The sequence below is a fragment of the Malus domestica genome, chromosome 01 (genome assembly GCF_042453785.1).
Source record: "Malus domestica chromosome 01, GDT2T_hap1".
Classification (NCBI taxonomy): Eukaryota; Viridiplantae; Streptophyta; class Magnoliopsida; order Rosales; family Rosaceae; genus Malus; species Malus domestica.
In genome coordinates this window covers 26,607,485-26,634,066 of record NC_091661.1, presented here as the reverse complement: position 1 = coordinate 26,634,066, position 26,582 = coordinate 26,607,485, and the positions used below count along the sequence as shown (strand labels likewise).

At 38.2% G+C, this 26,582-nt stretch overlaps 5 protein-coding genes across 6 annotated transcripts; all 5 read right to left on the bottom strand.

Annotated features, from left to right (window-relative positions):
• Window positions 1-1,505: 1,505 nt before the first annotated feature.
• Window positions 1,506-4,468, bottom strand: LOC103406437 (uroporphyrinogen decarboxylase). Its single transcript, XM_008345418.4, has 6 exons — window positions 4,193-4,468; window positions 3,639-3,760; window positions 3,426-3,536; window positions 3,106-3,294; window positions 2,560-2,685; window positions 1,506-2,059 (listed from the first exon to the last, which is right to left on the bottom strand). Exons 1-6 carry the CDS (start codon window positions 4,305-4,307, stop codon window positions 1,544-1,546), a joined length of 1,179 nt encoding a protein of 392 aa, XP_008343640.2. The 5' UTR covers window positions 4,308-4,468; the 3' UTR covers window positions 1,506-1,543.
• A 604-nt stretch (window positions 4,469-5,072) lies between these two features.
• LOC103437888 (5-amino-6-(5-phospho-D-ribitylamino)uracil phosphatase, chloroplastic-like) lies at window positions 5,073-8,006 on the bottom strand. The gene is made up of 11 exons (XM_008376415.4): window positions 7,799-8,006; window positions 7,611-7,730; window positions 7,306-7,374; window positions 7,079-7,183; window positions 6,856-6,910; window positions 6,636-6,709; window positions 6,402-6,485; window positions 6,172-6,312; window positions 5,916-5,981; window positions 5,582-5,691; window positions 5,073-5,405 (listed from the first exon to the last, which is right to left on the bottom strand). The coding sequence occupies exons 1-11, from the start codon at window positions 7,901-7,903 to the stop codon at window positions 5,237-5,239; spliced, it is 1,098 nt and encodes a 365-aa protein (XP_008374637.2). The 5' UTR covers window positions 7,904-8,006; the 3' UTR covers window positions 5,073-5,236.
• Window positions 8,007-8,857: 851 nt separating this feature from the next.
• Window positions 8,858-11,387, bottom strand: LOC103406457 (high mobility group B protein 7-like). 2 transcript variants are annotated; one of them, XM_017324473.3, is made up of 7 exons: window positions 11,175-11,387; window positions 10,914-11,069; window positions 10,262-10,349; window positions 10,077-10,163; window positions 9,779-9,835; window positions 9,573-9,658; window positions 8,858-9,349 (listed from the first exon to the last, which is right to left on the bottom strand). In XM_017324473.3, exons 1-7 carry the CDS (start codon window positions 11,246-11,248, stop codon window positions 9,322-9,324), a joined length of 576 nt encoding a protein of 191 aa, XP_017179962.2. In that variant the 5' UTR covers window positions 11,249-11,387; the 3' UTR covers window positions 8,858-9,321. The 2 variants fall into 2 exon arrangements, with proteins under 2 accessions (XP_017179962.2, XP_017179961.2); XM_017324472.3 differs by having other exon boundaries at window positions 9,552-9,658; window positions 11,175-11,343.
• A 3,657-nt stretch (window positions 11,388-15,044) lies between these two features.
• LOC103438261 (WEB family protein At2g40480-like) lies at window positions 15,045-17,564 on the bottom strand. The gene is made up of 2 exons (XM_008376799.4): window positions 17,238-17,564; window positions 15,045-16,755 (listed from the first exon to the last, which is right to left on the bottom strand). The coding sequence occupies exons 1-2, from the start codon at window positions 17,490-17,492 to the stop codon at window positions 15,241-15,243; spliced, it is 1,770 nt and encodes a 589-aa protein (XP_008375021.2). The 5' UTR covers window positions 17,493-17,564; the 3' UTR covers window positions 15,045-15,240.
• Window positions 17,565-21,900: 4,336 nt separating this feature from the next.
• LOC139190356 (uncharacterized) lies at window positions 21,901-26,263 on the bottom strand. Its single transcript, XM_070810486.1, has 10 exons — window positions 25,961-26,263; window positions 25,683-25,880; window positions 25,202-25,379; window positions 25,038-25,153; window positions 24,773-24,881; window positions 23,596-23,825; window positions 23,280-23,488; window positions 22,926-23,112; window positions 22,417-22,863; window positions 21,901-22,173 (listed from the first exon to the last, which is right to left on the bottom strand). The coding sequence occupies exons 1-10, from the start codon at window positions 26,261-26,263 to the stop codon at window positions 21,901-21,903; spliced, it is 2,250 nt and encodes a 749-aa protein (XP_070666587.1).
• Between the last annotated feature and the right edge of the window lie 319 nt (window positions 26,264-26,582).

The following is a 26,582-nucleotide window of genomic DNA, read 5'->3' as shown; positions in this document are numbered from 1 at the left end:
TGTCAGCATGCCCCTGTACCTTAGTTGGACACACCAACCAAATTGTAACAGTTTAGTCGAGGCCCAAGGGTTATTATTTCTTTTTATACAAGGCAAGTTGAGAGATATGGGATTTTAATACATATAACATTAGGTGCATGAATATACGCTCTTAAATACTTAAGCTATAAAAATTTTGTTCGAGATCTACAAGTCTTCTATTCAAATATCAGTTTGTTTGTGAATTGTTAAGATTACGAAGAATCGTATATTGATGGGAAGTGGGCCATAGGTGATAAATTGGAATGATCAGATGTTGGGTTGTGATCAGTGATTAGTGATTAGTGACTAGTGACTAGTGACGGTAAGATTCGATGGTTGCTAGGTTTATGCTTAATTAGGTTTAAGACTAATTGTTGATATTCTCGTGGACCAACCTAGCTAGCAAGAAACAGGCATGCATCATGCATGCTCATGCCCCATGGTATCAAACTTTGACAATTTTGCAATGCTAGTCTCAGTAGTTTATTAGTTATTATAAGGAACCGTAGTGCGAGTGATTAAGAACAATTACTCTATATTCAAGATCCCGTGTTTGATTTTACCTTTTTCATTACCGTTGTATAAAGAGCGACTTGTTAGTTATTCCAATAGTTTCAAAAATAAGCACACACCAACTTACCAACAAGAAAAACAAGAGCCTAAGAAGGAAAAGCGAAAACCAACTAGGTTTTAGTCCAGTGATAATTTTCTTTCCAATATCGAAGATGCCTGATGTTTGAATCTCTCTCCCAATTAATCAGATAAAAGGAAAAGCGAAAGGTTGGTCCATAGCATTAAGTAGTTAACCTAACATGTTTGCACTAAATTATTCGCCAAGAAAATAAAACACCAAACAATTTAAGCAGGTGCTAATTATTCTAATTTTATTGTACAATAGATGTACGAACAAATTCATCATTTTCTGGGACAAGGTTGGTTGGTGAACACATGCTTACAGACGAAATAAGAAAATATCTTCTCCATCCAGAATCCCAGAAAATGAGAGCTCGCCTATATGCGTTGAAAATGCAATGTATGATTTTTCCTACACTAATTATTAAAGCCATAATTTAAGACCAAATACTAATTGAGGGCCCTACTCAAGGAGTTAAAAAGGGCGAGCCAAGCCAACAAGGATTCCGCTTTGCAAGGGTCAGTTGGGGAGTGGGCGGGGGGTTTTGTGGGTGGGGGGTGAGTGGAGAGAACGTCTATCATACACAACTTTACTCTTGCTTTGCAAAGAGGCTGTTTTTACGACTCGAACCTGTGACTTTTCGGTAAAAAATGAGCAACATGCTCAAGGAGTTGCAGAAAGATAAATATCGCAATCGACTTTCCATGGTCGCCCATCAAGTCTTCAACAAATTACAAAGAGCAGTATTTTCTTTTCATTTTTTTTTTTTTTGAAGAAACAAAGACCTGTATTAATTAAGCAAATAATTGACAAGGACTAAAATGGGAACAAAAATTACAAAGGAAAGAGCTCAACTAAAGAGGAAATCAATTCAAGCTAAATGTATTTTCAATATCTGATATCTTTAGCAACCTCAAAGAAATGGGCAACATTCTCCTCAGGTGTACCTACTACAATGCCGTGGCCAAGATTCAAAATATGTTTTCCTCTACCGGCTTTCCTCACCGTATCGTTTATTCTGCTGGTGATGAATTCTTTTGAACCAAAAAGAACACCGGGATCCACATTACCTTGAACTGCTATATTTGGTCCCAGTCGCCTTCTACCTTCCGCCATATCAACTGTCCAGTCCAAGCTAACTACATCAACACCGGTCAAAGCTAGCCTCTCAAGCAAACCCCCGGATCCACTTGCGTAAAGGATTAAGGGGAGAACTGGATGGGTCTCTTTCACAGCATCCACGATTTGCTTCAAGTATGGCAGACTGAATTCCTCAAAATCCACAGGGCTGAGTTCTGTGGCCCATGAGTCAAAGATCTGAACGGCTTGAGCTCCATTATCAGCTTGGTATCGAATATACTTTGTCATTGAAGTTGTAAATTTCTGAAGTAATGCATGGAGGACCTGAGGAAAGAACCAAAGGTCAGCAAAGTTGGCATATACCAGCAGGAAGCGTCCCACGTTAAAAACCAAACAAGAATGATAAGAAGGATATTCACACCTTTGTTAACAATGTAACACTCCCAGAAAACATCAAATATATTAATGATAAGTCGCAAAATGGGTTTGAAACGAAGGTGGGAATAGCCTAGGAACTAGCAACCAATTGCTAAAGGACCATACTTATTGGCACTCTCAATGTATGTAACCATGATATTAACAAGTTAGAAGACAAGATTGAAAAATAAATGTGGGAACAACTTGCATCTAATTTCAGACCTCCAGTCACACAACAAAAAGCAACCCAAACAGAAAATGCTGCAACCATTGATAACCCTCAATACAATAAGCCCCAGTCAATGTTGTACCACTATGAAAGACCACTAAACACATTTTTAATGTTGCATTTACGACTAACACCCCATAAAGTTGCGTACACCAGATATAGGCAGCACTAGAGTTACCTTTGGTTGAGAGAAGGCTAATCTCTTTATCTTTGAGAAATGCTTTGATGAACCACCTTCCACTACATACGATGCTAGGGTAAAAGGAGCCCCAACAAAACCTAGCACTGCTGCCTTATTATCTACCTGGAAAAGTAAAGATATCACCGTATCAGTGAGGATACCAAAGGTTATGATGCAGGCTCAAGCAGAGAAATCATTCTCAAATCACATCCAATATCAAACTCTATTAAGCTTCAAAAGGTGGCTGATAGCATTTAGGAATCATAACCATGGTATGCAGTGTCATATTACTGAGGTCCCCGCAGACTAACATAATATCGTAAGGACTCGAATGAATCCCTTGACACTTTTGTAATTCAGGTCTTAGCTTCCAAATTTCATGTGATATATTCCCCTCTTTTTGCTTCCTTTTATAGCAATATTATTGGCACCATAGCGGCAAGGTACTACTTTTAGCGAATTATACATGCAACTATTCCAAGTTTAGGATGAAATGAAAAAGATATTCAAAGTTGAAACAGAATAAGTAGAGAAATGTTAGACCTCTTTTCGCAAGATTGTCAACGCTTCCCCAACATATGGAACTGATTCTTGTGGAACAAACTCTCTTACTTGATCAACATCATCAGCAGTATACAGAGGATCGAATATTACAGGACCCTTACCTTTTACAATGTCAAATGGTATATTCATCCCGGAAAGAGGCGTTAGAATATCTGAGAACAAAATGACCTGTCACAACACATGGGGAGACTTGTGAGAAAAAGGAAACGAGCAACCCAACGGAAGGGATAACAAGATTATAACAGGTAAGTGGCTAAACTGGAAAACCACCAACACTGAATCCCAGAGTGACATCTTACACCATCAGGCTTGAAGACCTTCCAGGGCTGTAGCGAAATTTCGACAATGAGGTCAACATTTTCGGATCTTTCTCGAAACGAAGGGTACCTCTCGCAGAGAGTTTGGTAACTCTGTCATATCAAAATGCTTAAATAAGTTAGTAGGCCAATTTACACTAAACCAGAACTAATTCAGAGCGAATGAGATGGTAATCGATATATGCATAAACCTGCCTTCATGTACCTCCCTGCTTGCCTCATGAGCCAAACTGGGGGTCTCTCAACATCGTCCCCGCGAACTGCATTGAGCAAAAGCGGCTCGGCAACGGAGGCAACTTGGGGTTCTGCCACACTCCCTGAAATGAACCACACAATTAGACATTGGGCATTATCAAACTTATTAGCAAATAATTAAGCAGAATTTGTGCTAAATAAAGAACGCAAATTTGAACACACTCAACATCAATTTGACAATATCCCACAAAACCCAGCTGGAGTAGCTTCAAAACAAGCACGTGGGCACTATCAAACTTGATTAGCAAGCATATTAAGTACACGATTAAGTATTAAACAAAGATCCCAAATTGGAGCAAACCCAACATCAATTACACCATATCCCACATAAACCAGTTGGGGTAAGCTTCAAAGTTCATATTAAGCACAGAAACGACACCGTATATTACATAAAGACCCCAAATTAGAAAACACCCAACACCAATCAGACCATTTCCCACAGAATCCAATAGTCGAAAGCTCCAAATTAAGCAACGACATCGTTTTGTAAATACCTCCGAGGGCGCAGAGAAAGCGAGGCTTGTAGGCGCATCTGGATCTTGGCGAGAAGGAAGGGGAGGTGGGAAGAGAGATGGAAGCTATGGAGCCGTAGCTGTGAATGCAAGCCATGTTCGGATGCGAAGGAGGAATTGAATTGGAAGTCTCTCTCTAATCCGAAGCTCTCTCAGCGAAGGCGGAGAAGAAGGGAGAGGAAGTCTGTCAGAGGTGGATGACAATAACGATAAGGGGAAATTTCACACCGGTTAAAAAAAATAAATAAATAAATTTCACAGCGGTGAGTGCTTCAACGGTCAACGGTAACGAAATTAAAATATCTTCGACGATTGTCGTATGTGTATTGCGACATGCCGTTTGTCTACGCTCGATAAAGGATAAGGGAGACTGGGACCCCAATCTTATCCATTGACAATTAACTCAAGCAACAGACACGGTTGTTTTCTAGAACAACTTACGGAGACCAAGTATATCTACACACTAGCATTCCGATCCAATAATACAATGCAACATGGAGTAAGATTAACATATAACATTAATAATTAGACCGGAATGTCTCGGTTCCGCTTACATGCTCTATGTAAGTCTTTTTCATTGTTTCTCCTTCTTTTGATAGGTAGGAGAAAGCAAATAAAACTTGAAACCATTTCCGATATTAAAAAATGAGAATCGAACTTGGAATCTCCTACATATAGAATTAGTCAAGGGCACAAATCAATGTTTAATGGGAACCACATGTAGTTTGCTCTTATGCTAGAAATTGCATCTTTTATTGGAGATTTGATTTATCTAATCTATAAGATTCAAACTTGGATACAAAGCTGCGAGCATACTGCTTTGGCCAATTCGTCCAACCAACATCTACTTGAACCATGGGACTTTGATCAGAGTTTCTTTGATTTTTCACTGTAAGAAGTTCGTATATCAAGAACACAAACAAACTTATGAGATCAATTACAAACCAAGGAAAACAAGATGATCGGCTTCTAGATTACAAGTGGGTGAGAGGTAGAGAGGATGAATTACAAAAGGGAAAAAATGAATCAGAAAATAGTATCTACAGTAAGCTTCCTCTTCGGTGGAGATTTCTCTATAACCTGCTTCTGCAAGTCCATGAATGTAGAACCCTTGTTCGCAAATAGTCTTCTAAGATTGATCACGGAAAGTTCGTTAAAGCTAGCAACTGCAAGATCAGCCTGCACCAGGTCATACCTGCATGTGCCACCGTCGATCTCAATCAATCTCAGAGTATACAGTGCCATGCCTTTGAACGTAGATAAAGGTGTACTTAACATGTATGCACATTAGATGCACGAGTTATTTGATAAAACTTTTATATCAGAAGGATAAACAGCGCTATCAAGGGAGAAGAGGATGAGAATGCATACGCAGGGTGGGCGCCAATCAGTGCCACAGCCATCATTGTACAGTTGTGAGCAGCGGTTATACCCCTAGGTTCATCCTCGAACACAACGCACTTGGATGGCTTCCGATCCAGCTGCAAGGAGTAGAATGCATTTGGTCAGAGTCAGAGAATGAAACCAGAGAATAAATTGATTACACAATTTTTTTATCCTACACGATAACATTTGAACATATAAATACAGACAGAACGACTCCAGACGTGCAAGCTTGCCTTAAGTGATGATCCAACCTTCCAATTCAAGAGTGACACTTGCAATCCATAATTGTAAATTAATAATAGCAAGTTGCATACAATACCTTCACAGCTGCTGAAAGAAACCTATGAGCTATCGAATCCATTCCATCTTCCTCTGTCACAATTGCCTGTATCCGCACAAAGAGGAAATCGTTGATAAAAGTCGAATCAACAAAAACACATGAATGATTCTGAGTTTATCATTTACATCTCAATGAAAAACAACAAATGAAAGGTGTGATGGTCTATGATTATGAAAGCATTCAACCCAACGGTAAATTTCAAAGAAACATTAGTGTAAGTCAAAAGCACACCAACCTGAAAATACTTCTTGAGACCCATTCGTTCTAGGGCTTCTGTCATGTTTCTCCTATCAAGACTTGAAACTACAGCACAAGGGATACGAGCTGTGGATACAGCATCTAACCACTCTTTGAGCCCCTCCACGGGTTCACTAAGCTGAAAAACAAGAAAAGGTGAGTAAGATTGTTGCATCCATGAGACAAACTGAACCCCCTCAAATAAGTTACAAGTGGCTTAGCACTCACCCTGAGAAGATTATCACAGTATAATTGTGAAAACTTTAAAGCCAACCTATCCAGCTCTCCGTCTGCTTTGTCCCAGAGTAAAAGCTGAATGTTTTTGGAAACTTGTGAGTTATTCATATAAGTGTCAAGAATTGATGGTTCAGATTTCATCGGAAATAATCGTAATTTTTATTAGAGTAGAAATAGATAAATACAATCAAACAAAAATTCCTGAAATGTACACTAATCCCAAACCTTATGCAACACATGATCAGCACCTGCATAAAGCATCCGTCTTTGCAAAGCTGCATCTTCGGGAATTTCCTTTCCTGACCAAGAGTCAAAATTTTAGGGAACGAAAAAAAGGTTTTAGAATCACACGAATCAGCATCTACCAGTTCAACATATGATCCAATATTGAGAATCAATCGAAAGCCATGCAATGGGCTATTTAAGAGAAGAAATGGAGATGTACCCTCTTCCGAGGCAAGCTGCTTCCAAGAATTTAATTTCAAAGTTCGAGTATCAGCCTGAAACACATATTTTACGCAATCAGATCACTTTTCAATAATTTCACATTTAAAGTTTATTCTTGATCCGTAAGATGTCATAAATATGATTTTCCACACTTCATTACATTTTCATTTCCAGACATCAGAACCTGAAACGTATAACCAATGAGCGTTATAGAAACTTACCACGACATTGTCAAAAGAGAATATTAGACCATAAGCTTCATCTGGTTTCATGGCATATCGTATTCGTTTAAGAAAACCTTCTTGCAGTCTGTCGTTCAAAAAATCCTACTCGGAATAAGAATTAACAATAGTAAGTCTAGCAGCAGAAAGTATAACAAGTAAATTAAATTTCACAGAACACAAAAAACAATTTGAGTACTTTACATATAGCTCCATAAATTACTTACCACATCAACCTTAAGAGGTCCATCTGGTCTAAAAGTTTCAAAACCTTCTCCATATTCAGCTCCAATCGCCTAAAAACACCGAAAAGAGGAAAAACATAAATTCATCAAAATTACCACCCAAAAATTTGTTAAAAATGGAAAATAATCAAAACCCAGAAGCTCTGGTTTCCAATTAACATAAAAATTGAAAATTCAAGCAAAACTGCAATTCAAAACCGAAAATTTTCAAGCTTTATAACCCACATAAAACACAAAAAACCCCAACAAATAAAGAAAATATGAAAAGGGGCATGAGAAATCATTACCTCCTGCATGAAAAGCTTGTTGGGTATGACCGGAAACCCGTTGACGGAGCCATGTTCGTTGAACCCACAAGAACTCCTGACCACTCTTTGATGCTTCGCCATGTCCAAACGCTTCAGTTTCTGTGAAATTGAAGCAATTAACAACAAAAAATACAGCAAAAAATTACGAGAGAAAGAGAAGGGCTTACCATAAATTTGAGCTTGCAAGCGAAGGAAGTGTGCAGGTGAGGAGACGGGGATCGCCATGGAAGGAGCAGAGACGAGCTTCTGAAACTGCTGCAGGCATAGTCCATCAGAGACGAATACAGAGACGTTTGTACAAGCTTTTGCTGTACTTACAATTTTTATTGTTTATTTTAGTATTTTTAATTTAATTTAATGTAATTATCTTGTATTTTGGGCATAATTATGACAAATCATTTTTGTTGTTGGGTGGGAGGGTCGGTGTGAGATTGATATGGAGTCCACGTGACCATAAGTTGCTTCTTTCCGTGGGAATCACGTGATTTCAGAAAAACCTTGATTTTTCCATAGGAACGGAGCTTGACTGTTGAAAAAAAAATCAACTGAATCACTAGTGGTCACGTGTTCAAGTTGTGATTATAAAATCAATTACTTGGACACGTGTCCACCTGTGATTTATTAGCAGCAGGAGCTGCTGCTGATTTTTCAACCACCAAACTCTGTTCAAAAGAGAATATCTCTAACTACATTTTAATTTTTCTTTCTTCTATTTTCTTCTCTTTTATACTCATTTTTCCAAAATTTTATTTTTTTAGTACATCAATATTTTTATACTAAAATGAAATAGAATTTGACTAAACCATACAATAGGCAATTTTTTAGTATATCAATATTTTTTAGTACATCAAAATTATACTACCTCTGCTTACGAAACTTCGTTTGGTAGATTAAAATAGTTTAATATAGTTAAAAAATTAAATTAAAATGGAATTTTACGTGCGTGATTTTAAAATGAAATGTTAAATATTTACCATATAGCGTGGGAGAATAGAACAAGGCTTGTTGGGAATGGAAGTAGGTTGAATCTTGGTAAAGCATGCTTCTAACCCCCTTCCATCTAAAAAGATTGTAAACTAATCCAACCCTTGAATTGAAGATTTTTCTTGCACCAAGGGAAATAAATTACCTATACCATATCAGTCTCTATTTCTCTCGACGTTGAAGAAAAAAAAAAGAGAAAACACAACATATTACATAAATTATATAGCAAATGAAGGCGTAAATACGATAATGTAAACATTCTTTAAACCATAATATAAACCCAAAATGCCGAGGTCTCAAGTATTTCACATCATAAAGTAAAACTTTTTCAACTTTACATTGGAAAATAACTACCCTTTTGGTACTATACAATAGCCAGATGCTTATGTTACCCCAAAAAATGATCAGCTAAAAAACGTAATTTCTTAGCTTTGGAGTTCTCAAAAACCGGCCCAGAGTTTGTTGTCCTCGAGACTAAAGGTGTCAAATCAATCTATTAAGTTGTTAATAGATACCAATTAAGACCCATTTAATTTTCTTTCACTTTACACCATCATCATCACTATCCGTCTCACCCTTATGTTATAGGGTTATCAAATTAAACAAATCTTAACAAATACCCATTAACAACTCAATGGTTTAATTTTCCACCTCTACTGGCGACCACAGACCCGCGGACTAAAAAACCATGCACCATTTTCCTGTTTCATGAGGTGCACTCATGCACCATAGGCCTGTTTCAAGAGGCAAATAAGGATAGGAAATTAGCAGGGCAATACAGAATACGAAAAGAGAACAATAAAATTGGTAAGTGATTTTCGCACTCAATTTCTCCTCCAATACTATTCTCTTTTTCTCCAGTATTTGGTTTGAATAAGTCAAAAGAGAACTCGAAGTGTGAAAATCACTATTATCCAATTCCAAACGTAAACACACATTTTGGACATAGAGAGAGACCCATGGTAGGTGTGCCAAGACCCAGTCGTAGCAGAGTAATCCCAAAATACATCAGAGCCGTCAGAATTCTCGTAGTCTTCATAAAACTGTGTCCCATCCCATCCATAAACAATCAGAACTAGATAGATGGTGATTAAAGTTTAACCCAACCAACCAGTACCGAGTAAACCACAATTTTATTCTGAGCCTTGAAGAAGCAAACATACCTCACCAGCCTTCCCATTGTTCCCAGTGGCCGCGGCTGAATCTGCCTCATCATCTACCTGCAAGATGAAACTACTCATTCAGTGAAGGTAGATATGCAAACGCATAAAACGGGAATGTCATTGTGGAAATATCTCAAACCAATCACGCATTGTCATTGGTTTCATTTCCTCGCGTAGCATTGTGTGAACCAATCACGCACTGCCATTGGTTTCGATTTCCACACAAACAGTTGGAAACTTCATATCAATGAATTCAAAACACAAAAACCAGGCATATACGTATTTAACATTGATTTACCCCAAGTTTATCATTTTCTTCTTCAAGCAAAGCTTTCTGGTAAGCCTTGTCAATCTTTTCAGCTTCTGCAACATACGGTTGCCTCTCCTAACAAAACAAAATTCCGAATGTACATGGTAAAACACATTAAGTTCATAGCATAACAACTGGGTATGGCTCATAAAGATTAAAGATCCGATCTTTACCTTCTCGGACATGTTCTTCCATGCCTCGAACCCTTCTCTATTAATGGCAACCCAATTTTCAGCCTTGCTCGTCTTGGTAAATTCTTTCCTGATAAACTCATAAAATTAGGATTTAGAAAGCACTTATGTCCATAAGCACTGTTACTAGATGCACTTATTTAATAGAAGTACATCAACAATTTCAATAAAAGTTCAAGTGGTGTCTAGAGAAGCAATTGAAATTGCTTCCTAAAAAAGCACTTGCTAGGCGCTTTTCACAGCAAGTGCTAAAGGTCCTATATAACAACCAAAAATGCTTATGGCTACGTTTGGCAGAAAATTTAAAAGTGCTACTAGACCATAAGCAATTCCTGAAAAAACATCCAACTTTCAGAAAGCACGAAGCACACTCAAGTGCTTTGTCAAGAAGCACTCGTAATATTTTGACACCAATTTCAACATGAAATTACTTCTAGCAAAAGAGTATAAACAAAAACAATCACATACCTTTAACCTTGCTTTAAAGCATTGCCATAAGTACTTTTATTTGTCTAAACCCACTTTTAATTATACTAAAAACACTTTCAAACAACCCCTAAATCAACCGAGACAGAATAAATAACAGAATCAAGAAATTAAACAACTTCATAAAAAAATGAAAATAAAAACTCACATGAAGAAATGAAAAGGGGCAATGACTACGAGCTGCTCCCAAATGCTCTGTTTCTTAACATCCACGCTTACGCCTTTAAACCTCTTCACCTTCTCGTTGATTTCACAGTCGTGCATCCCAGCCAAAGCAATGGGCACTGAAGCTCCACAGGAATTGCTACAAACGTAATGATCAAAATCCCAAAACATTATCCAAATTAAATTATGAAAAAAATTTCAAAATTTAATTAAACGCAAAAAAAAATTGCATTTTATGGCACACCACTTTTGAAAGGCACTTCCGTCGGGAGCTCGAGGGATTGGACGAACCCTCTTCCGGGTCCTCGGATTCGCCATTGAAGGACCGCTCTTCAACTCTGCAACTTTTTTAACGTAAAATTTGCAGCTAATTTATAGGACTCGCGTAAATTAGTGGAAGACCAAAGGACGGGTGTAACTAGCTAAGATGCGCCGGTTGTTAAGTGCGCACATGATTATGCATTTTGCGGGCCAATCCACGTAATTTTTCCCCACTATGCCGACGTAGTCTGGTCCCTGGGGCGCACGGTAGTGTGGTTCTATGTGGATTGCTAACTTGCGCGCGGATTTTTGGCGGGCGGGGTTGCTGTAAAATTTAAAAGGGTAAAGCACTTTTCCCGCTGTAACATTAGAATGCACGCAAAAGTGGAAATGACAGCATGGCGCACAATGATTTTTAATGACAGGTGACAATCTAAAGCGCAATTCCCTTCATAATTTAAAGAAAGGTAATTTACACAAAAACTACTTTAATTATGAGTCGAATTATAATCTTATATCTTATATTTTAAAAGTTATAATGTTATATCTCATCTTACAAATTTATTTTAATGTCAAACTTCCGTTAGTTTTTATGTCAATTTTTCTGTTAAATGCTGAGATGGTTTGAAGCTAACATCGCTACCTAATCCAATTGGATTAAAAAAATAATTAAATTTAAAAACAAAATCATTTAAATATTTTTGTAAAAGAGTGTGGGACCCACGTCCTCTTTTCCCTTCCTCCCGTCCCCTCCCTCCACCCAAATCAACATGAACGTGACCTGCAAACTTAAACGCAGATCAACAATAAAAATCTTCCCCAACCCACCACCCAAAAAATTCAGAAAAACAAAGCAAACTAACATTTTACAACAAACTCCACTTGACCCACCACGTGAAAACCATTAAAATATAGAAAATCTTCAAATAATGAATCAAAGGATATAAATTTAAATTTACAACTCAATCAAATTAGAGTTCATCTTAGATTCAAAATTACTTCTCTTCGTGACGTTGTCGGAGTATATCAAGAACTCAACGAAGATAAGGATTTCGAGATCTGGTAGGGTCGTGTTAGATCCCACATCGTTCAAGGGAGTGGATCATATATGCCTTATATATTCATGTCCATCTCCTATAGCACGAGGCATTTTGGGTACTCACTGGCTTCGGGTTCCATAGGAACTCCGAAGTAAAGCGAGATCGCTTGAGAGTAATTCCAGGATGGGTGATCCACTGGGAAATTTTTGTGTGAATTCCCATAAACAAAACCGTGAGGGCGTGATCGAGGCCCAAGACGGACAATATCGTGCTACGGCGGAGGCAAGTCCAGGATGTGATGGACCCGGGATGTGACATGTCGGCTGGCGATGGTGGTTTTCTGGTCGACAGTGTATGTGGATGTGGTGATTGAAACTCAATTATTTCCTCTCTTTTGATTCGAACTCCAGGTTCTTCTACCTTCACATTTGTTTGAACACCTTTCTGGTGAAGGGGTGGGGGATGGACGGAAAGGGGAAGGAGGTTGATGATGGATGTTCAAACGCCTTCACGGCGTCAAAATAGGTGAGGGTGATGGGTTGGTAAACAAAAAACTAACGGAAGTCTGACATTGAAACTAATTTGTAAGATGAGGTATGACATTATAACTTTTAAAACATGAGGTATGAGATTGTGGTTTGACCCATAATTGAAGTAATTTTGTGTAATTTACCCTTTAAAAAAATTGAAACTTCTATGAATTTGTTATTGGTGTTTTGAAAATTTTGGACTTGGATCATGTTCGAAGTGACAATAGCAACTTGTTTTTTCACTTGCAAAATTGATGTACAACAAATGGCTGAATGAATTGAAGACAAATTGGACTAAAGGAAGACAAAAGGACGTAACGGAAGTTTACAGATTTGGCGTTCGAGCTCCGTTTATGGTCCATGATACCTTTTCGAAAAGAGCGCGTAGTCCCCGTTCAAACACACAATTATGTTGTGATGTATGGTAAATTTTAGCTATCTGAGGTCGTTTCAGCTTCCAAAACAATATTTAAAGTTTGTAATGAAATCAGACTTTTCATTTTACGTTTGATTCGTTTTCAATTCCCTAAGACTTCATGGTTTTCCCAGGGTGATTAAGCTTATTTAAGCCATTTGACTCCCAATAAAATATTAATATGGTACAATATAATGTATCAATTCGGAATTAATCAAACAATCTTTGGGTTTTATTTAAACTAAACTATGGTGGATTCCAAAAAGCTTGGCTCTTCGAGGATATACGTTTGCATCCCTATACACTCGTGTTGGGTCACAAATGAGAAACTTGTGAAGAATGTGTCATCATATTTTATCCTTATATAGTGGATGTGTGTCTTTGATTATTAATGACATGTAAAATAAGGATGAAACTCGATTTGTAAAAATTACCTCTTGGCATTTTTCCTTACTACAGTATGAAAAATGATTATTCAAATTCTTAACTTCTGTCACGTTTACTAAGCACCTAAAAAATCAACGTGTGAGTCTCACCTTAAAATTAGTAATCAAATACTAAAAATTGAGAAGCAGAATAACCTAGGAGGACTAGTTGATATGATTCGCATACATTACTTTCTTTGTTCATAAGCTTTCTGATTTACTTCCTCAATCCTGGTAAGTAAACATGCCATCTATATAAATCCAAGCATAGCTAAGAGCAGTTCCACCCTTAACACAAATGCGCCAACATCCAGCGCATTTATCCACTCAGTGAACAATGATAGACCCTAATGAACAGTAATAGACCAACTGCATCTTCACCCCTAAAACTAAATAGCCTAGTCAATTTTATTAAAATATTATTAATTTTTATTATAAAATAATAAAAATTAATAATTTGAGTTTTAATTTATAACTTTACAGTTTCTGAACTCCCAAAAAATGCTCCTCCAATAAAGCAGACCGGAGCATCCATGCCGTCAATCCCCACTCCTTTCTATGAGATGAAATGACCCTTCTCCTCCCTTACCATCGCCACCTTCATCATCATCACCGCCACCATCCTTTTCGTAGATTGTACATCAAAGATCATTACTTTAAGCCTCTCTAAGACAACCCAATTCGAATCATTGCATAAATTCCTAAAAAATTAAGAAAAACATTGAAAGACACTGTGTGTGGGTGTGAACTGTGGACTCACTAAGGCTAGGCTTCAGCACCGGCAAGAGCAGCTTGAGCGACGAAGTGGCGGAGGCTGGGGCCACCAGACTGCTCGGAGAGAGAAGTATTGGTGTTGGAATTCGAGAAGTTTCTGGAGATACAACGGCTAAGACTCCTCATTTACGGCTGAGGTGGTAGCTTCTGGCGGTGGTTGTAGCATTGGAAACTGGACTTCTCCGATCCCCAATTGAGGAACCTCAGAGTGAAGCGGCACGGCCTCTGAAGCTTGAGATGCAGAGCGCAATGCGGCTGGTTCAGGATCGAGGACAGGGATGACGACAACGACGACGCCATAGGTGAGATTCTAGCAGCTCATGCCTTCGATTCCGGCTCCACCCTTGCCTCCGAAGCCATGCTGGTGTCAGCATGGCGTCATACGGGCCGGCCCACACCTCTGTCGATTTTGGGCTAGCCTGAAGACCAGTTTGGGCTGGGTGCCAGTCAAAATGCTGGGCTGGAGTGGATAGCCTAGGTGTCGGGCTGGTTTTTTTGGCTGGGTGCTGGCCTATCAGTTCCCCGGTGGAACTGCTCTAACTACTGATGAATTTATAGCAATAGTCCATGTGAATTTAAGTATGACCTAAAAGCGCAACCCCAAGGCAACAAAGCTTCCCACTTCACAAGGGTCGGAGGAAATGTCTATATAATTACACGTACAAAATATTTTAGTAAAAAACTACACTCCAATGCATTAAACAAAGTAAAACAAATATCCAGCCTCACTGTATAATACAGATTAGTAGATCACCTATACAGACTGCCAAACAATAAAACAACACCTCCAAGACATTGACATAAGCAAAACCATAACTCAAAGAGCAAAAGAACTGAACAGAAACTGTTGATCAATCTAATGTTGTCACACTGCATTCGAAGTTTGCATCTTTTTCTTACTCGGCTTCGACAAGGGAAGGGAAATCTGGATGAACCCGAATTTCTTCCTATGTGCTAAAACCGGCTTCTGATCATTTCCATCCTTCTCGACTTTCGAAGGAAATGTTACATCCTTCCTTAGAGCATGAAGCATTTCAATCAAAGCTCCTCTGTGCGTTTCAGTCTGGCTGCGATCCATTTCCTTTGTTGCCACAACATCTTCGGGGAGAACTTGCTTCCTGCTAAGTACATCTCGCATTGAACATGTTGACCTTAAAACTGGCTTCGGACCATCATTTAGTAGGGCTGACTTGTTCATCCCGTTCATCGGAGAGTTCAGGCTATAATCTGGTGATTGGAAATTGTTTAGGTTGCGAATGTTATAAGCTGCTGCTTGTCCCTTCAGATCATGCTCGGTTCCCCAACTCTGAAGAGCCTCTTCAGCAGCGAGTTGCTTTCGATTCGCAAGTTCTACTTTGTTCAGAGCCTCCTCCAAGAATTGCTTACTGTGTTTAACCTCTTCTGTTGCTTCTTTCAGCTTCCTCAATATAGCCAGTTTAGAAGTATGAGCTTCATCAATTTGGCGCATGGCATCCACTAGCTTCTTCTTGAACAAGCCCTTAGCTTCTTGAGCTTTCGAGTTTAGAGGAGATTTCATCTGAGAACTAAAACTCATTTTCTCGGGCTCTGGAAGGACGTATCCTGACGAGCTCCCACCACTTGTTAAAGCCTTGATTTCAGCAAGAGCAACGGCCTCTGCTGCCCTTGCCGCTTCTTCCATCTTTTTAGCTGCAATCCACCTCATTTCAGCAGTCTTCATAATGTTCGTGGCATGCTCATTCCTAGACATTGCCCCGGATGCTTCAAAGTTCACAGTTTCCGGTGTATTCCTAAACTGCATATGCTCCCTTGAAACAAATGCTGAATTCTCAAAGCCGCTCTTAGTATCTGTTTCTGCATCAACACCTATTTGTTCCTTCACTTCAATGTTCTTCATCTCCTCCTCCAGCGACGACACCCCTGCAAACTGCAAAGTCAGCCTCTCCTGGGTCTTTTCAAGTAACACTTTCTCGCTTCGCATCTTCTTATTTAAACATTCGACAGAAGACTGAATCACCCCAAGATCGCTGATTGTTTTACCAAGGTTCAATTTTGCTTGCTTCAACTCCATCAAGATCAGATCAGGAGAATTCGGGTAGGGACTCGAATTTCCCATCATGTGTTCATGGTTATTTCCCGGAGTCCTATAACTTTCCTTGTCCATTTCTTTGATGGCAGGGGATGATGAAATGTGTTCTTCAAAATGGAAATCCGGGGGCAAGACTGTCAAGCATTTCAACGCCTCTTTCTGCAGCTGGCGCTTTAGCTCTTCCACGATCCTTTTCGTTGTTGACAGTTCCTCCAGGACATCAAGTGTCTCCAGTTCTTTCACAATCAAATCCTTCTCCAGCTCTGCTGCCTGCTCCTCCACTTTCTTTAGGTCAAACCCTTCAACCCCATTCTGCTTATCACAATGTTATATCAAATCTGAATCAAAACAAACTGAACACCCGAAAGACTTTTGAACGACTGAATAATTCAAGAAGCAAGCATGATCTAGAAGTGGAAATACCACAATTCAGCAGGACATGAAGAAATGCGTATATAGATCTCATTAGTTATTCTCTGGACATGATGTATGGACAAAAACGTTCATTCTTTACTAACATTAAATGATGAACAATTAGTATAGTATCGCAACAGTTTCGATAAACTACATGTCACTACAAAATGCATCAACATACATTGTGTAATACCAAAATTATCAAATACAAAATATGTTCTTTATCAAGAACAACGTCTTGCACCGAGAATTTCTACATCTCATAGCACAAAATCTTCGAAATTGTTTTATTTTTCTAACATATGTTACACAAATTTGTCAAGCTAAAATTCCCAATGTAATCAAAATTTAAATATAGAAAGATAAGAAGCTAGACTTACATAGTTTTCTCCGAGCTTGTAGAATGGTAACCAAGACCCCTTCCCGCCAAAACGGGTAACAGCCTCCTCGACCGACCCGAAAGGCGGGGACGTATCAATCTCCGCTCTTAAACTCACCCTCCTTATCCCCGGCGGACAGGGGGACCCGGGAGCTCTATGTCCATGACCCGAACCATTGCTAAAACGGAACTCCGTCCCGGCTTCGGACCTCATTTCTTTTATGCCGGGTGTACCCGGAACCGCTTCGGCAGCCATTGCAGAAAGCTCCGAAATTGTTGAAGCGCAGTTCTCCGCAGCAAGACGAAGGCTTTAAATAGGAGATTTGGGACAAGCCCATGATGGACAAACAAAACATTCTTTTTGGTTTTCAGTGTGAGTGGGGTTTAAGCGATGGGGGTGATTATTAACGGCGTGGCGAACGAGAGATTATTGGAGGGAAAATCAGTGATTGTTTTTGGACAAATGTTGTTTCTAACAAGTTTTAAGTTTGACTTTCTATGAGTATCAAATTTAATATTAAATTATTATGATTATTTATTGAGTAGATTATGTGCATGATTCAATATAAATTCATCACTTCTAATCGTAAATTAATGGCTATTTATAAAGTATACGAATCGTGCTTATAGATTAATGATTGAAATTATGACAAAGTTAATTTTTTTAGAGTAATGGCAATGTTAATTAAAGAGGTCTTTTGATTTAGACCCAAGCAATATAATGAAATATGTAAAAAAAAAAACATATATTTTATTTTATCCATTAAATTGAAGGCTTATGTCACATCCCGGCCTTGCCTCCATCACACCCTGGGCTCGATTTCACCGGATCACGATATTGTCCGCTTTGGGCGATGTGGGATGTTACACTTATGTGGCACTTTGATTTTTTTTTTTTAATTTTTTTTCTCCATCCATATATGTTAATTTTAAACTATTATTTATTACGTTATTTACTTTTCATAATTGCAATAATTATTTTTTAAAACAAAAAATTAATAAAAATGAGGAAAAACATTTACTAATCACTAAAATAAATTTAAAGTAATTGTCAAATTTGAAAGGAACCATCTTTGATGTTAATCTATATTATGCCGCATAAAAATTGGCATTTTGATTAGAAAGTAATGCTATACTTACCAACTAGTTGTCCATCATTTGTAATATCTCTTTAATAAAAATAGAATCCTCCAACGTTGTGGGTCTCATCTCTATTAGAGAGATAGCACAACTAAATGATAAGAGTATCATTCTTGTTGAAAACTATTATAGAAAACTCCATCATTCACACACGACACTTCTATAGCCATACGCTTATGCTGTAAAATGAGGATGAGAGAATGTTGTTGTTGACTAGTCTAGTTTTTGTGCTTTGGATCATGAGCGTGATTTGCGGTTTTTGGGAAAGTCATTACCCAGCAGAGGTTATGATTGACTTTTTAAAGTCCTTGAAAAGTTATTTTTGGTTGATAATTTTTTATTTTTTTTACTTTGTGTAAGGGAAACACTAAAGAGATTTTTAAAGTGAATTTTTTTTTACAAACTTTTAAGATTAATTTTTGTGCGGACGTTATAAAATATTATGTAAAAAATAGAATGACAAAGTTTATAGAAACTCTAACTTTTAAAAAAAATCTCCTTAACATTTCTCTTTGTAAAATTAGATTAGAGAGTGATTTTTTATTTGCTTTTCTCGTAAAGGTAAAAGCGATTAAAGTGAGAAAAAAATATCTCCTTTTATTAAAAGATTTAAAGAAGGTTCCTGCACATGGCAAGATTATCCTAACAATCATATGGTGTAAAAGTAATTCTAATTAAATATGGAAATGGAAGTTAATCCTCAAAACAAGTCATTTGGACTTGAACTTAGAAAACCCATGTCAGATTAGAACTCAATGTGCCCAAACCATAATGAAATGGGCCTTTTCAGACCTCATTCACTTCAATGATCCACTTGATCACAATTCTCTCATGCACCCGGCCGTCGTAAGCATAGGTTGCGCATGATTCGTGTTGACAATGTATCGACAACATATTTCTCTTGTATTGATAGTATAGATATTATTATACTTTTATTATGTTATTGATAGACTGCCAATACGAGTCATACGTAACCCATGCTTACGACCTTGTGCGAATGGGAGAATTCCTTGACAGCTCTACGTCCCTCACTATAAATACTTACCACAAATTTAAGTAAGAGGGTTTCAAATTTACCGCCAACCGATCCTATGTCAACCGCATATACCATTAGAACTAATAGGGTGAAACTAACTTATAGTGGGTGAGTTCAAATACAAGGGGGTCCTGTGTGAGTATCATCGCATCGTCAAGTAGTGAAACTGCCGCATCATAGATGTTCTCATATTCAAGAGCCTAAGATCATCTCCAAATAAGCTATTTAAGTCATTTTGTTTAGCTATTTTAATCTAAAAAAATTACAGAAAAAAAAAAAATTTGTCTCAAAATACTATTACATCAATCTAAAATAGTTTTGTGGATAGTGGCTACCTAAGTTTAGTCAGGAGGGAAGAGAATTATAGATGAGTAAATTTAAGATTACTAAGAAAAATTATAAAGATAAAATTTTATTTTCTAAAATTTGTGACTTTTATTTTTTGGCTAAACTAAAAGAAAATTAAATTTAAATACGAATTTCAATGCATGCATAAAGTCATTAATATATAAACGAGAGATTATAGTTAGGAGATGTGCTAGTAATGGTGACCGTACATATATATATATATATATATATATATATATATATATATATATATATATATAGGAACCCTTTAAGGGGAGGGATTCCCATTTTTTTTTAATAATGGGGACATCTTCTTGACCGTTAGATTTGACTTTAATGAAATTCAGTGGTTGAGATTTTGTGGCCTGTGATTTAATCTCAACCACAAAATTTCATTAAAGCCAAATCTAAGGATCAAGAGTGTGTCCCCATTTTTTGAAAAAATAAATGGGGATCCCTTCCCTTAAAGGGCTTGTATGTATATATATAAAGTCTTTAAGGGAAGGGATCCCAATTTTTCAAAAAATTGGGGATACCCTATTGACCGTTAGATTTGGCTTTAATGAAATTCTGTGGTTGAGATTCTGTGACCCGTGATTTAATCTCAACTACTGAATTTCATTAAAGTCAAATCTAATGGTTACGAGTGTGTCCCTATTTTTTTAATTTTTTTTAAAATAAGGATCCCGTCTCTACGTATGTTTGTGATCTAAGCTAAACCATATTAGGGAGTAAAAATAATTCATAATAAAAAGACTAGAGCTAATTGAAAGAGAGAAGTTGAAGCTGTAGTTAACTTCAAAAGCGACTAGCTTTCCAATCTTTTAGCTCAGTGTGAGAAATTTTTAGTTGTGACGGGAACACAAGTGGTACATCACGTGTTTTAATAAGAATGATGAGAAATTTTATTTTTTAAGTTATTAACTTTTTAGCACACATATCGCACCATTTGTTTAGTGACATGTAATCTACCATCTTGTGTAATAGTTACATTGAAAAATTTCTCTAGTGTTAGCTCCAAATGAGTTGGAAGTCTACAAGAATTGATAAACAATTTAGTACACGCACGTCAAGAACCAGATGATTAATTTCATCAAAAAACGCAATAACCTAACACCCTACACCATACGAATGGATCATTATATTAATTCATGTCAACAACCACATAACATAATATCATCAAAAATGCACTATTAGTTCTTCTAGCATTATACTCTGTTAATCATGAATCCATTTTTGGGCCAATGTTGTGTAGTTCATCAATTCATGGACCACATCCATTAACCACAATACTCTCAATGAGCAATACTCTCAATGAGTCACAATTTTGGTAAACTTAAAAAAAGTTGAGGTTTTACCATACAAACAATTGACAATATAGAGAATAGTTCAATTGCTTATAAGCTCATGTAGGTCCCTCCTTCTATCAACGTGGAATTCATTCTCGACACGCCTCCTCACATGTAATGTGTTTTTAAGCTTAACACATGATCAACGCAACATGCAAAACAATCTGCTCTGAGACCATGAAGAAAATTAAGGTTCCACTATAAACCAATTGATAATATAGAAAGTAACCAAACTTACTTATAAACGCATGCAAAGTGCATCCACGTAGTGAGATTCATTCTCATCAACACTTCCCTTTCACATTCAATTGAACACGAGATACATATACCAATATGCATGCCCTTGCATAACAACAGTAGAGCATAATTTCGTTGATACCCCAATGATAATTTCTTGCAACTTGGAGCATAGATAATGAAAAAAAATTGTATATGCTATGGAGTATTCAAGATATTAAAATGTTTGGTAGTAAGATTGATCATTGTATCTTTGACCAAAGATCTAACAATAGAATTTTACGGGATAATTCCTTGTATTACTTCTTTTGAAATATATACATACACAATCCTTGTTCTATAAGGAAACAAATATTAAAGGGTATAGACAATATCCTACCTAATAAAGGATTCCTAGTATTTACCCTATTTACATTTCTTTTTTTCCTTTCTAAACATTGACTCACATTTTACACTCCCCTTCAAGTTGGTGCATAGATGTCACACATGCCCAACTTGATAAGTGAGTCATCAAACTTTCGACTACACACCGCATGAGTAAGAATATCTGCAAGTTACTCATCCGATTTCACAAACGGTATAGACACAATTTTCTTCTCGAGTTTCTCTTTAATGAAATGTCGATCAACCTTTACATGTTTTGTCCTATCATGCTGAACCGGATTATCAGCTATATCTCTCGCTGACTTGTTATCACAATATAGTTTCACGGTCTCATTTGTTTTAAACCCAAGACTCCAAAGAAGTTTTCGAAGCCAAAGAATTTCACAAATGCCGTGGGCCATGCCCCTGTACTCAGCCTCAGCTGAAGACCGTGATACCACCTTCTGTTTTTTACTTCGCCATGTAACCAAATTCCCTCATACGAAAGTAAAATACCTAGAAGTAGATCTTATATCACTGATATTACCTGCCCAATCAGCATCTGTGAACCCCTCAATCTTCAAATGCCTGTGCTTCCCATACAGAACTCATTTTCCTTGTGCAGATTTCAAATATGCTAGGATACGCATATCAGCAGCCATATGATCCACGCTCGGTGAATGCATAAACTGACTTACTACACTTACAGCATAGGCGATATCTGGACGTGTATGAGCCAAATAAATTAGTCTTCCTACAAGTCTTTGATATCTCCCTTTATCAACTGACTTCTGATTAGGATCCAAACACAGATGATGCTTTTCAACAATAGGAGTGTCTACCGGCTTACACCCCAGCATACCAGATTCCTTTAATAAATCCAAAACATACTTACATTGAGACAAGAAAATACCTTTTGAAGAGTGAGCAACTTCAACTCCAAGGAAATACTTCAAGTCTCCTAGGTTTTTCATTTCGAACTCGGCTGCCAGATTATTCTGTAACTTCAAAATCTCATCGTGATCATCTCCAGTGATAATCATGTTATCTACATAAATGATTAGGGCTGTCACTTTATCTTGTCTTCGTTTAACAAACAATGTGTGATCAGAATAACTCTGAAGTACCCATTCTTTTTCATAACTTGGGTAAACCTGTCAAACCACGCACGAAGTGATTGCTTAAGTCCATAGAGTGACTTATGCAACCGACATACTCCGGTATTCCCAGAAGCACTATACCCAGGAGGAAAATCCATATATACTTCTTCCTCCAAATTTCCATGGAGAAAAGCATTTTTCACATCAAACTGTTTTAACGGCCAGTCTAGATTGGCAGCTGAAGAAATCAGAACACGTACCTCGTATTCATCTTGGCAACCGGAGAGAAAGTTTCTTGGTAATCTACACCATATGTTTGAGTGTATCCTTTAGCTACCAACCTTGCTTTGTACCTGTCTATCGATCCATCGGCTTTGAATTTAATTGTAAACACCCACCGGCATCCAACTGTCATTTTTCCCTTGGGTAGACACGTCACCTACCATGTATTATTCTTTTTTAACGCCAACATTTCCTCATCCATTGCTTTTGCCCACTTTGGATCCTTTAGAGCTTCCTCCACTCGAGTTGGTATTTTTATAGACTCCATATTGTTCACCAAGGTTTGGCATTCCGGAGCAAGAACACTACATGAGACATAGTTGGCTATTGGATACTTCACCTTCCCTTCAAGAGAAAACCTATCAGGTGGCACACCTCGATTTTGTCTTGCGGCAACCTATATGCATTTACATTATCACTTGGATTAATTACATAATTATCCATGGTTATATTCAAAGAAGATGCATTGGGCGACACTTTGGAGCTAGAGAGAGATGAGGGCACATTAGCAGACTCGGCATGTGACTGTTGCCACTGTGTACTGGGCTCGGCAGAACACTGTCTTGGCTGCTCAGAGGTCAATTTGGCAGTCTCCTGGGTATTTGGTTCCTCGGCAGGGGTATTCGGTTCCTCGACAGGAACTTCTTGATGTTCGGCATGAACTTCAACATTTTCTGCAGAAACCGATTCACTAGCAGGTTCGGTGCTAGTGTTATTTGAAATGGTGTCTCCCCCTAGATCCAATCACTCCAGATCACCAAGAACGTTCTCCCCCTGGTGATCTGAGGATAAATGCCCGGAAGGATAAAAAAACTCTAATTCAAAAAAGGTCACATCCATACGTTGAGTCTCAGGGTGATAACATTTATAGCCTTTTTGGTGAGGTGAGAAACCCACAAACACACACCGGAGGGCACACGGATCCAACTTTGTGCGATGAATTTTCTGAATATGCACATAAGCCATACACCCAAATACTCGAGGAGCAAGAGTATGAGTCGACACCACTAGAGCATGTTAAGTGAGGACTTGAAGAGGTGTTTGAAATTCCAGAACTCGAGATGGCATACGGTTAATCACATATACAACATAAGTAACAGCTTCAGGCCACAAAACCTTAGGAACAGAGGCACCAATCATAAGAGCACGAGCTGTTTTTAGGAGGTGGCGGTTTTTACGTTCAGCAACCCCATTTTGTTGCGGGGTATGAGGACAAGTCGTTTCATGGAGGATGCCTCGATCATGAAGAAACTCCGACAACTCAAAATTAATGTACTCACCACCATTGTCGAACGAAGTACTTTAATCACAGACGAATACTGTGTCTGAATCATCTGAGAGAAAGAACGAAATACCATACCAACATCACTTTTATTTTTCAAAACATATAGCCAAGTCATACGAGTACAATCATCAACAAACGTAACAAACCATTTAATGCCAGAATAAGCAACAACTGGATAAGGCCCCCAAACATCAGAATGCACAAGTTTAAACGGCAAAGACCTTTTATTCATACTAGGAAGAAACGAAGCACGATGGCTTTTAGCAAGAATACATACTTCACAATGTAAGTTTGAATAATTTATTCTACTAAATAGACTAGGCAACATATGCCGTAAATATCCAAAAGATGCATGCCTTAACCGACGATGCAATAGCCATACTTCTCGCAAATTACTATCATGTGATACTCGAACTGCATTAGCCATGCCAAGAACGACGTCATCCACATAGTACAATCCCTCTCTCTTAGTGTCACGCCCAATTATCTCATTGGTCTGAATATCCTGAAGTAGACAAAAGGACGGATACATTAGAACAACACAGTCCAATTGTTCAGTAACTTATGGTATTGATAATAAATGATGGGACAAAGACGGAACAAATAAGCAACGATGTAACGGGAGAGATGGGGAGAGTTGCACAGTGCCCGTGCCACACACGGGTACAAGAGTCCCATTGGCAGTTGCTATGCTTTTCCTGTGAGACATTGTCATATATTGAAACATATTTTTATCATATGTCATATGATCGGTTGCACCAGAATCAAGAATCCAACCTGTATGTTACTCACTTTCAGAGGCTAAGAGAACATGCCCCATAGTACCTGTATTGGAGGACGAATCACCAAGAGTAGTACGAGTCAACAAAATTTGATTAGGATCACCTGAGCTATCCCTGGCCTCTTGGGCTGTTGGTGTAACTGCAGCAAGGGAGGCAAGGCCTCCATTGGACCCGGCGGCTCCAAGTTCCTTGGCATGTAGTTTTTTCTTAAATTCTGGAAACTAATCAGGTACACCATGCTTGGTGAAACATGTATCTTCAGTATGGCGAGTTTGACCACATAAAGTACACTTCAAATCATCTTTGTTTTCTCGGGTAAAGGGACGAGAATTGAAAGATTGATTAGAAGAATTGTTAGGACGGGAAGTTGTAGGTGGCCGAGAGACCATGGCCATGGACGGCAGCCCCCCTTAGTTGTTACTTCCACCCATCATGGTGGCATGTCGTTGTGCTTCATGCCTAACAACAGAAAACACTTCCTCAACAGATGGTAACGGTTGAGTACGTAGAATATCACTACGTACTTTATCAAAGATGTCATCCAAACCCGCCAATAAGGCATACACACGATCAATTTGAATTTCTTCTCGAAGTGTCTTGAGATCGGCAACACATTCCATCTTAATTGGTCTCCGTTGATCTAGCTCCTGCCAGACGGACTTAAGGTCAGCGTAATACACACCAACCGGGCGGCCCTCTTGACGAAGCCTGAACGACTTAACCTTTAATTCATAAATTTGAGAGATATCCGAACCATCATAATAGGTCCGAGCCACCTCCTCCCAAACTTCTTTAGCAGTACGCGGGTGAATAAAAATCCCTTGATAGCCGGTTCCATGGAATTGATCAACCACCCTTTTATTATTGCATTCCCTATCTCCCACGTCTCATACTCAGCACTATCCTCAGCAGGTTCCTTAATACTCCCTGTCACGAAGCCTTTTCTACCACGTCCAACAATATGCATCTCCAATACCTTGGACCAAAGAGGGTAATTTGATCCATTCAACTTCATAGTATTTGGTACAGCAAATGCATCGTTCTGAATTACTACAGGACTCAATACCGTATTGTTGGTTGGTTTGCGAGAACCACCTTCCAACATTAAAGTAAAGTCGTCTCCTTAATTCGCCATCTCAACTTATAAACAGTAAAGAAACTTACAATTTTGATAAACCCAACTTACGGCAACTGCAACAAGACAGAATGTTGCTGTAATTTCAAAACAAAAGGCACGGCAACTGCAACAAGACAGAATGTTGCCGCAATTTCAAAACAAAAGGCACGGCAGCAAAAGATGCTGCAATACTTCCAACAGTTTCAAAAAAACACGGCAGCAAAAAAGATGTTGCAATACGTGCACCAGTCACAGCCCGACGACCACGTCAGACAAGCACAACAGTGGAAGAACAAATATGGTTTAC